Raw genomic sequence first — 12,175 nt, 5'->3', positions numbered from 1 at the left:
AGATATACCTGCTGGAGCGCATGCTACAGGTGGGTGCTGCTATGGTGACCAGCGAGCTGAGATAAGGGGGGACTTTACCTAGCAGGGTCTTGTAGATGACCTGGAGCCAGTGGGTTTGGCGACGAGTATGAAGCGAGGGCCAGCCAACGAGAGCATACAGGTCGAAGTGGTGGAAAGTAAATGGGGCTTTGGGTGACAAATCGGATGGCACTGTGATAGACTGCATCCAATTTATTGAGTAGGGTATTGGAGGCTATTTTGTAAATGACATCTCCGAAGTCGAGGATTGGTAGGACGGTCAGTTTTACACGGGTATGTTTGGCAGCATGAGTGAAGGATGCTTTGTTGCGAAAGAGGAAGCCAATTCTAGATTTAACTTTGGATTGGAGATGTTTGATGTAAGTCTAGAAGGAGAGTTTACAGTCTAACCAGACACCTAGGTATTTGTAGTTGTCCACATATTCTAAGTCACAGCCGTCCACAGTAGTGATGTTGGACAGGCGGGCAGGTGCAGGCAGCGATCGGTTGAAAAGCATGCATTTAGTTTTACTTGTATTTAAGAGCAATTGGAGGCCACAGAAGGAGAGTTGTATGGCATTGAAGCGTGCCTGGAGGGTTGTTAACACAGTGTCCAATGAAGGGCCAGAAGTATAAAGAATGGTGTCAACTTGGCCAGGTCAATGTATACGGCTGCACAGTATTGTTTCTCCTCGATGGCAGTTAAGATATATATATTTATATATATATATATATATATTTAAGATATCGTTTAGGACCTTGGGCGTGGCTGAGGTGCACCCATGACCAGCTCGGAAACCAGATTGCATAGCGAAGAAGGTATGGTGGGATACGAAATGGTCGGTAATCTGTTTGTTGACTTGGCTTTCGAAGACCTTAGAAAGGCAGGGTAGGATAGATATAGGTCTGTAGCAGTTTGGGTCAAGAGTGTCCCCCCCCTTTGAAGAGGGGGATGACCACAGCTGCTTTCCAATCTATGGGAATCTCAGACAACACGAAAGAGAGGTTGAACAGGCTAGTAATAGAGGTGGCAACAATTTCGGAAGATAATTTTAGAAAGAAAGTGTCCAGATTGTCTAGCCCGGCTGATTTGTAGGGGTACAGATTTTGTCGCTCTTTCAGAACATCAGCTGACTGTATTTGGGAGAAGGAGAAATGGGGAAGGCTTGGGCGAGTTTCTGTGGGGGGTTCAGTGCTGTTGACCGGGGTAGGGGCCTGCTCGCTGAAGTGTTTCAGGGAGCGTTTGACAGTGATGAGTGGAGGTTGACTGCTGACCCATTACGGATGCAGGCAATGAGGCAGTGATCGCTGAGATCTTGGTTGAAAACAGCAGAGGTGTATTTAGAGGGCAGGTTGGTTAGGATGATATCTATGAGGGTGCCCGTGTTTACGGCTTTGGGGTGGTACCTGGTAGGTTCATTGATAATTTGTGTGAGATTGAGGGCATCAAGCTTAGATTGTAGGATGGCTGGGGTGTTAAGCATGTTCCAGTTTAGGTCGCCTAGCAGCATGAGCTCTGAAGATAGATGGGGGGCAATCAGTTCACATATGGTGTCCAGAGCACAGCTGGGGGCAGAGGGTGGTCTATAGCAGGCAGCAACGTTGAGAGACTTGGTTTTTGAGAGGTGGATTTTTAAAAGTAAAAGTTCAAATTGTTTGGGTACAGACCTGGATAGTTGGACAGAACTCTGCAGGCTATCTTTGCAGTAGATTGCAACACCGCCCCCTTTGGCCGTTCTATCTTGTCTGAAAATGTTGTAGTTAGGGATGAAAATGTCAGAATCTTTGGTGGTCTTCCTAAGCCAGGATTCAGACACGGCTAGAACATCCGGGTTGGCAGAGTGTGCTAAAGCAGTGAATAAAACAAACTTAGGGAGGAGGCTTCTAATGTTAACATGCATGAAACCAAGGCTTTTACGGTTACAGAAGTAATCAAAAGAGAGCGCCTGGGGAATAGGAGTGGAGCTAGGCACTGCAGGGCCTGGATTCACCTCTACAACACCAGGGGATCAGCTATGAGAAAAAAAAGCTATGAGAATTGGTCGTCTAGAACGTCTGGAACAGAGAGTAAAAGGAGGTTTCTGGGGGCGATAAAATAGCTTCACAGAATAATGTACAGACAAAGGTATGGTAGGATGTGAATACAGTGGGTGGTGGAATTGAAAGGTTGGATAATGTATAGTGAGCAGGGCTAGAGGCTCTACAGTGAAATAAGCCAATAAACACTAACTAGAACAGCAATGGACAAGGCATATTGACATTAAGGAGAGGCATGCTTAGCGAGTGATCATAAGGGTCCAGTTAGTAGTGAGGTTGGTTGGGGTCAAATGACTAGAAACGATTCAGATGACCATTTTATGTGTGGACTAATTGTCGGAGCTTGTGCATTTCAGGCAAAATAACAACTCAACGTTTATATCCCAGGACAAATTAGCTATCAACAACAAGCTAGCTAAATTGCCATAAATATTTAATGCTTTTCGACCTGTCCCCAAATTAATATAGTTGGTTCAGAGTTCATTTTGATATTTCAACCTGCGTGTCCTGATCGCGTCTGGTGTGGGTGGACAAAATCAACATGCGGTGAGCGGTCTGGATGTGACGCTAACTGACAGGCTCACTGTTGAACTCGTCTTTCTTCTCAAATCCGAAGAACATAAAACAATATAGAGGTAAGTTAGATATTGATTTTGAGACATGGCATGCAGTATGTTCATATTGTAGTATACGCTTTTAATATTAATGCGAAATTCCATTCACAAAAACAAGCATATTTTTGTAAATTGTCAACGGAGCGTACCGCAAGCTTTTTATTTTCAAATCCTTTCACATTTAATCTAGCTCATATCATATTAATTTTGCGACCCGCGGATACAACTATGCAGACACCACCACGACATGTCAAATCCACAAATGTCGATAGGAGAATGCGGTGGCACTCTGTCAACAGAGCTCGGTGCTTATTATCGGATGTGTTAGGTTACGAAATCTGAAGTTTTGTATACAATGTTAATGATATGTTAGAGAAAGACCCCACTGAACCATTCAGAACATGAAGAATCATATTTCTCTTGGTAAAATGTATTTTACAACAAATTTCATCACCAAATCGCAATTTCTTCCACTCTGTGCGGAGTGGGTGTCAGAGTTTCTGTTAGCCGGTAATATCCAGGAGAAGAAGAAGAAAAAGTCCCATTGCGAAATAAAACTTTTTAGCCTAGTCATTGATGGAAAGACCAGTTGATGTAATTTGACTGGTCATGCTTATCGGTCTAGGTGAATTTACATAATTTAGTGGAATTAAATTGCAGAGTTTATACAGTATATTCAATATGTAGCCCATGTTATTTATTAGACTCGTACAGCATACAGATACAGAGCCTTTGAGAGGAAAATCTGTTAGACAGTGCAAGAGCTGCTGCTGCAGTACTCTGAAAAACGTCATGACGTCAGCCATCTTCAGGTCGGAAAATCTGAGCTCTAGAAAGACGCCAGAGTTCCCGAGTTGAACGTTCAAAACTATTTTTCCCCCAGTCAGAGCTGTTTCCCCCAGTTGATGAACTACCATATTCTAAATATGATTTCTGTCATTCTGAGCACAGTGGGTGGACCCCCTAATCAGGTTACCCACCCATGCATATGGGTCTGGTACATGTCTTCATTGTCCGGTAACTTTTTATTTTGCCGGTCACATGTCTGGCCAGACTTTTTCCTAACAGAACCCTGGTGGGTGGACACCCTACAATGTAGGATACAATAATGGAATCTTTTAGCAATTCACAAGGTCTCGACAGGTGACTGTCTCACTGTTACCTAGCAAAACTATTTCAATTGCAATGTAGGTTTTGATTCACAGCTAAAGCATCCATCCCATGGCGTTACCTTGTGAGCTTTGGCTGAGGCGCAGAGATGCTCTTGTGAGGCGTGTTCTCTTGGGTATGTTTCCATCACTCTCCGAGCTGTTCGTCTGTTCCCGCTCAGCAGAAGAGTCTGAATCTTCAGTCCCATCAGAGCCGCTCCCCACATGCACTCTCTGTGAGAAAATGAAATAAAGCAGGATTAGTAAAGTTAATGCTAGAACAGAAGATAGCTAGCCATTTACTTTCCATGGTGGCTCTAACGTTAGCTATAAGTTAGCTTGCTAGAAGATACTCACCCTACCGTTAAGCTTGTTTACACTGAGCTGCCCTGAGGTCGGAACGCAACCGTGGATACATTAACACAGGGAGCCGGAAAGCGTACCTCGATGCAGGGATGGGACATGCCACTGTACTCCAAAATGTACCTTTATCCACACTGACAAGATTGAAATACTGCTAGTTTTCCTGGAAAACTACCCTTGCTGTCCTCATGCTAGCTAGCAGTAGCCACCACAGCCATTTTGGAATGGCAGTGTCAGCCAATCAGCTCCTTTGTTGTTAAACGCAACGTGCCATTCTGTAATGGTTTCTGTGGCTACTCGTTGGGTGTTAGGGAACTAAATGAAACTGGGGTTCTGGTGTTATATTTTGTATTCCATGTTATATAGAAGCTTATTAGGAACACATAATACTTTATTTCATGAGGATAGGATTCTTAACTTCTACACATTTTGTTCAATATCTCGAGATAAGGTGGTCATATTGTTAACAAATTATTCAATTAAAATGCTATATTATGCAAATTAGGCAGTATGGAATACATAATTACAGTCATTTAAGACCAATCATTTAAGGTAGGCTTGTCATATTATTAACAAATCTTCATTATTTATGCAAAACTGAGTTTGTAACCATTTTAAACATTTTATGAAGCTAGCATACTACTTTATGCAAATTAGACACACACACACCATCCCCACTCACACACATCACCCCCAACCAACACAGCCTTACACAGACACACACTTCTCAGCAAGCCCACAAACTCACACAGCAGCACCCCCACCAACAGACACTCACAGCCTAACACAGACGCCCACTTCTCACCAAGTCAGAACTGTAACACAGAGTCTATAAAATGGCTTACTTCTGGTAGGCCTAGACCTGAGTTGGGTTACATTGTAATGATATTTTCAGTCAAAAGATGTCCGATGACCCTGAAACACCCTTAGGACTTTCCCATACTCCTTGGCAATACAATATCACATCAATTTTACTCTGATAGCTTGAGGAATACCCATCGCAAAGAGCAAATATGAACACACTGACTTCGAGGGTTTCACAAAAAAGTCTGTCCAACCGATTTGAACGTTCTTAGCACGGCGCTTGCTTTAAATTTAGGCTCATATCATGTTAATATCATAACGTACAGTATTGGGATTTTAAGACATGGTTAACAACTGCCACGTTGTTTTCAAATGATTTATCATGTATTTTGACGACCACATTATTGACATTTAGTGAAAAGTATTGTATTGTATAATTATTGTATTACGTCCATTGTTTGTTGCTTCACCTTAGCCCAATATTGGACTAAAGGAGCCTAACATTACTCCTTTGTTCAAGGACCTTACATGTTCTGTTTAAAGGGTGAATTGGCTCTGGAAGTCAAAACAGGCAAATACTCCATCTAAACGGGAATCGATTCTCAATTGCTGTACGGTCCTAGAAACATAAATCCCTTTACGTTCATATCACAACAAAATAATTTCACAAATGCAAAATAAGCACTTACTGTACACTGTTTTAACTAGTTTTAACACAGTTGCAGCCGACAGTATTTTTCAGTGGCAACACATTTGTGGCATCTGTCTTCCGTTTACAAACAGGTGTTTCAAAAATGCAAACAACAAATTAGCACACTGTGTCTTTCTTCTGTTTTCCATAAACAAGCACTGTAACATGGAAATATGGCTGTGTGGAAATCCTAACCCTATAAAAAGGTGTGTATCAATTAAATATTTAGTTTTTTGAAAACTATTTCTCGGCAATATGAAAGATACGGTCCTTATTGTTCCAAAACCAGCCATGCGTGTCAAAGTTCTGACCGAGTGTTGTGGCTCTTAACAAAACTCCCCCCTACAGAAGACACCTTCCGCCAATTACTTTTATGTGTAATGTAATAGAACTGAGAGTCATAATCAAGGCCGACTAACATCCTACTACTGGTAGCTAGCATGAGGACAAACGTTTTCTGTGGAAACTATAAGTATTTCAATCTTCTCGGTGAAGTAGTGTGGAAAAGTTAAATGTGGGATATCCCAACCTTGCATTGAGGTACATTTTCCGACCCATATCTCGCTCTGACTCCATGGTGTCTAAAAGGCGCTGCCTGGTCAAGCAGAGGTCTGCATTGACCGTGCAGCATTTAAAGTGATACGGCCTCTGCAGATGTCAGGACATTCATACTTCTTGTGTTGTGAAGGAAGTCAAGGAAGTGAGTTTGTGTTTATACAGGACCCACCTACTGTAAACCAATCATGTCAATGAGGAGCTATATATTGAGCCCTCAACATTGTTACAACATTTGGGAGGCGCACAGCAATGCGGTATGGAGCTCAATTTGGCCTCTGCATGCCTACGGAGGCTGCGCAATTGAGCCACACCCTCCATACAGAACCTCCCCCACATTTTCGGATCAAGTACACATGGGCTTTTAATGTAAGCAAGATTGTGTTCCGACCTCAGTGCAGCTCAGTGTTAACAAGCGTCACGGTAGGGTCAGTATCTTCTGGCATTATCTAAATGAGCTAGAAGTAGAATTATCGCTACTTCATCAGTAGCTAATAAACAATTTGCCAACGTTAGATTATTTAACGTTAATGTATCAAATTCTAATAATTGAGATATACAGTTAAGTAGTTAGTAGCTACCCGCGCCACGATAAAATATGACCGTAAACACAGCCTAGCTAGCTGGTAACGTTAGTACAACACAATATTAGCATCAGCTATCTAGCTTATAAGCGTAAAAAGAGGCCATCTTGGCTAGCTAACTAATGGTTATGCATTTTGTTTATATACAAGATAACGTTAGCTAATAACGTAAAATACTTTCAAATCGACCCAAATAGAAACGCGCCTTTCAGCAACGTTATGCTAGCATAGCTAACTGTTCTAGATAGCTAATTTACCGGTATTTGACTTGGTTAGCTTATCCAGCTAGCCATCTTCCGACATATATTTGTCTTACCTGTCTTCTACGGGGCATTTTTGCCTTGAGAAACTACGTATAATAGCTGCTGCGGTTGGACCTAGTTTAGATTAGATTTTTACTTTAAAAGTTTGTATGTACACACAATATTAGCTTGCTATGTCTCGCGCCACATCTTCTGGTTGGAACACCTCTTGTGTTTTTGTGTAATGTGGGACTGTCTCCACTGGGTGGCATGGGTGGCATGACACAGTACATGGTCCAAGCCAATGATCTACATAAAACCAAAAATCATTGGTCTAAACCCAAAACCTTTGATTAAAGGTACAGTACAATTCTGTGTCTTTCTTTCCAATTTGTATGACTCTTTTACAGTTCTACTAGCTTACATACATTGATACGAGTTGTAAAGCTATCTGTGCTATGGGAGAACTATGTATTGTCTGATACCAAAACCAAAGCAAATGTTATCCCACTGGTTGGTTGTAACAATACAGTCTATATGGTAACAAGCCTATTTGTTCTTCTCAAGGTCACTGCTCATCAAAGGGTAAATACATACATTAGCTGCTACACCATCAAAGCCTAGCTTTGCATCTATTTGATATTTGTCTCTGGACCATTGTTTGTGGTAACAAAGTAGTTAGTATCACTGCAAAACAGAAACTTCCTTTATCATCTTAAGACACTGTTTGTGTCATTCAATCAAACAGTAAGTACCATGGCACTAGGCTCAATCATTTACAGTTGAAGTCGGAAGTTTACATACACTTAGGTTGGAGTCATTAAAACTCGTTTTTCAACCAATCCACAAATTTCTTGTTAACAAACTAGTTTCGGCAAGTCGGTTAGGACATCTACTTTGTGCAAGACACAAGTAATTTTTCCAACAATTGTTTACAGACAGATTATTTCACTTAATTTGAGTCAATTGGAGGTGTACCTGTGGATGTATTGCAAGGCCTACCATCAAATTTAGTGCCTCTTTGGTTGACATCATGGTAAAAATCAAAAGAAATCAGCCAAGACCTCCACAAGTCTGGTTCATCCTTGGGAGCAATTTCCAAACGCCTGAAGGTACCACGTTCATCTGTACAAACAATAGTCTGCAAGTATAAACACCATGGGACCACGCAGCCGTCATACCGCTCAGGAAGGAGACTCGTTCTGTCTCCTAGAGATGAACGTACTTTGGTGCAAAAAGTGCAAATTAATACCAGAACAACAGTAAAGGACCCTGTGAAGATGCTGGAGGAAACAGGTACAAAAGTATCTATATCCACAGTAAAAAGAGTCCCTATATCGACATAACCTTAATAGCCGCTCAGCAAGGAAGAAGCCTCAGCTCCAAAACCACATAAAAAAAGCCAGACTACGGTTTGCAACTGCACATGGGGACAAAGATCTTACTTTTTGGAGAAATGTCCTCTGGCCATATTGACCATCATTATGTTTGGGGGAAAAAGGGTGAGGCTTGCAAGCCAAAAAACACCATCCCAACCGTGAAGCACGGGGGTGGTAGCATCATGTTGTGGTGGTGCTTTGCTGCAGGAAGGACTTGTGTACTTCACAAAATAGATGACATCATGAGGGAGGAAAATTATGTCCAAATGGACAATGACCCCAAGCATACTTCCAAAGTTGTGGCAAAATGGCTAGAGTGAAGGTATTGGAGTGGCCATCACAAAGCCCTGACCTCAATCCTATAGAAAAGTTGTGGGCAGAACTGAAGAAGTGTGTGCAAGCAAGAAGGCCTTACATACCTGACTCAGTTACACCAGCTCTGTCAGGAGGAATGGGCCAAAATTTACCCAACTTATTGTGGGTAAGCTTGTGGAAGGCTACCTGAAATGTTTGACCCAAGTTAAACAATTTAAAGGCAATGCTACCAAATACTAAGAGTGTATGTTAACTTCTGACCCACTGGGAATGTGATGAAAGAAATAAAAGCTGAAATAAATCATTCTCTCTACTATTATTCTGACAATTCACATTCTTAAAATAAAGTGGTGATCCTAACTGACCTAAGACAGGGAATTTGTACTCGGATTAAATGTCAGGAATTGTGAAAAACTGAGTTTAAATGTATTTGGCAAGGTGTATGTAAACTTCTGACTTCAACTCTATATTCAGCAGTAACCTTGGTAAAGCAAGAGAGAGAAAAATCCTAGTGCTGTGCCACATTTCCTAGAGTACAGATGATGAACAATAGCATGTTAAAGAAATCACTTGAATTCCCTCCATCTAATTTATCTCTCATGCATTCTTAATGTTCTATTTTTCTATTGCTGAACAGTGCACACACATCCTTTCTTTAGAATAAAAACACACAGGACAATGTGTAACGCTGTACCTAAAACAAAAAAAGTAGGCCTGGATGCTGCTGACGCATTAGGCTAACCTCCAAAGAATTTTAAGAAACTAACATTTGGAGAAGGTAAACAGCCTTTATTAAATGACATACATAGCATAGGGCCCTAGCCTAGGCCTATTGGGCAGACAGACATATCCTTTATTAAATGACACATAGCATAGGGCCCTAGCCTAGGCCTATTGGGCAGACAGACATATCCTTTATTAAATGACATACATAGCATAGGGCCCTAGCCTAGGCCTATTGGGCAGACAGACATATCCTTTATTAAATGACACATAGCATAGGGCCCTAGCCTAGGCCTATTGGGCAGACAGACATATCCTTTATTAAATGACATACATATAGCATAGGGCCCTAGCCTAGGCCAATTGGGCAGACAGACATAGCCTTTAAAGAATTTGAAGGGGTAAACAAGGGTGGGAAAAGTACTCAGTTGTCATACTTGAATAAAAGGAAAGATACTTTAGAAGATACCAGTCTCTTTAGCTATCATTCCACTCCTTGTCCTTGCCAAATTATATGGAGTACAGGGAGTGAAATTTTAGCTAAAGAGACTGGTACCAAGACTAGTAAAATACTACTTGAGTAAAAGTCTAAAAGTATCTGGTTTTAAAGGTAGTGGTGGATAAAGTTCTAAATTGTCATACTTGAGTAAATGTAAAAAGTACAAGTAAATGCTATACATCAATTTCCTTATATTAAGCAAATCAGATGGCGTGATTTTCTGTTTTTAACGGACAGCCAGGGGGCACACTCCAACACTTAGACATCATTTACAAACACAGTATGCGTATTTAGTGAGACCGCCAGAACAGAGGCTATATTTATATTTATATTTATATATATATTTATATATATATATATATTTATATATATATATTTATAGGTGTGTGAATTTGACCATATTTCTCTCCTGCCTGTGCATTCAAAATATAACAAATACTTTTGGGTGTCAGGGAAAATCTATATTTTCTTTAGGAATGTAGTAGAATGTTCAGATACCCCAAAAAACTACTACTAGTACTTCAAAGTAGTTTACACCACTGGGGGTAAGAGTATGCTAGAGCAGAAAGTTGTCCTATATTGCCAAGTGAAATTACCAGCGCATATGTGTGGTTCTGGAAGACTTCTGCAACCAGACTATTTATCCAACAAAACCTCACTGAACAGGAATGAGAAGCATTTTATAGGGCACTATTGGTCCAGTAGACGGTCAGTCACATCTAGATGCTTGCCAGCACAGATATCTTTGCTGCAACAAGTCTGCAAGATCTACAAGTACAGTAGATCATCCCATGAACGAATGAAATTATTCCTGTTGAGGTGTCGAAAGATGGCGGAAGCGGATGATGAAGTGGATTCTGAATCAAGGAGAATGGTAGAATCAAGGAGAATTTGTGGTAGAATCAAGGAGAATTGGTGGTAGAATCAAGGAGAATTGGTGGTAGAATCAAGGAGAATTGGTGGTAGAATCAAGGAGAATTGGTGGTAGAATCAAGGAGAATTGGTGGTAGAATCAAGGAGAATTGGTGGTAGAATCAAGGAGAATTGGTGGTAGAATCAAGGAGAATTGGTGGTAGAATCAAGGAGAATTGGTGGTAGAATCAAGGAGAATTGGTGGTAGAATCAAGGAGAATTGGTGGTAGAATCCAGGAGAATTGGTGGTAGAATCAAGGAGAATTGGTGGTAGAATCAAAGAGAATTGGTGGTAGAATCCAGGAGAATTGGTGGTAGAATCCAGGAGAATTGGTGGTAGAATCCAGGAGAATTGGAAAATTGTCCAAAATAATATAAAATGGAGAAAAGTAGTATACAGTGATGAGAATGTCACTTGGTATCTAGTAGGAGTAAGGTTTGTTAATGAGAAGCAGCTGATCGAATTACCAATCTTGAGGAATCCATTTGAGATCAGAAGAAATGTGTGTTGCGTCTCACCCGATTTGATAAGTTTGAAGTGTCGTGTGTGTCTCTTAGGAACAGGGCACCCCTCAAGGGGATTATATCTGGCGTATCGTGGGAAGTTGATGTTGAATAGATGAATCATGTGGTGAATGAAGAAAAAGTGAAGAGTCTATCTGTTCTTTAGTTTTTTTATATGGAGTCTCTCCCTACTCATGTGCAGTTATGGTATATTAACTACAGAGTCAGAGCATGTATCCAAAGACCAATGCAGTGTGATCATTGTAAAGCATTTGGTCGTGTTTCAAGTGTTTGCAGGAGGGAGAAGTCGAGATGTCCAAGTTGTGGAAAAGATCATATGTGTTATAAAAGTGATGAAAATGTGACATGTTGCAATTGTGGTGGGAACCATGAAGCTACGTCTTTCAAATGCCCCACAAGGATGAAAGAGAATGAGGAGTCCAAAGTCAGGGCTGTCCAGAGCATTTCATATGCAGCAACTGTTAAATGGGTTGAGGGTTTGAATCATGCACCTGAAAAGCCCATGGTGGTGGACAGTCCTTCACTGCAGGCTGCAGGGGTTGCCTTTCACCAGCAGGATCCTGATATTTTAAAGGTTAAGAAGGTGTATTTTGTGGTCTTTATAGCTATGGGGATTAATGGCACTGCCGAGGTGGAGAGAAGGTCCAGGAAGATAGAAATCATTGTGGATGCGGCCTCGGTGAAGGATTTACATGGAATATTGTCACAAGGAGTACCACTCTCTCAAGTCCTAGAGCCTGAGAAAGAAGATATGAAGATTTGAAAG

General features: G+C 41.1%; 1 protein-coding gene across 2 annotated transcripts in view; it reads right to left on the bottom strand.

Moving 5' to 3' along the window:
• The window catches only part of LOC118357608 (histone acetyltransferase KAT7-like), a 29,450-nt gene extending 22,141 nt beyond the window's left edge, over nucleotides 1–7,309 (bottom strand). For both annotated transcript variants that reach the window (XM_035734896.2, XM_052478386.1), the window contains exons 1-2: nucleotides 7,131–7,309; nucleotides 3,901–4,051 (exon numbers count right to left, since the gene is read on the bottom strand). In XM_035734896.2, the coding sequence (XP_035590789.1) occupies nucleotides 3,901–4,051; nucleotides 7,131–7,148 (169 nt within the window). In that variant the 5' untranslated portion in view covers nucleotides 7,149–7,309. The remainder of the gene's footprint in view (nucleotides 1–3,900; nucleotides 4,052–7,130) is intronic.
• Between the last annotated feature and the right edge of the window lie 4,866 nt (nucleotides 7,310–12,175).

This window comes from Oncorhynchus keta, chromosome 24, assembly GCF_023373465.1.
Source record: "Oncorhynchus keta strain PuntledgeMale-10-30-2019 chromosome 24, Oket_V2, whole genome shotgun sequence".
NCBI classification, from domain to species: domain Eukaryota; kingdom Metazoa; phylum Chordata; class Actinopteri; order Salmoniformes; family Salmonidae; genus Oncorhynchus; species Oncorhynchus keta.
The sequence above is the reverse complement of the archived record's forward strand: the minus strand, read 5'-3'. Positions and strand labels throughout refer to the sequence as shown.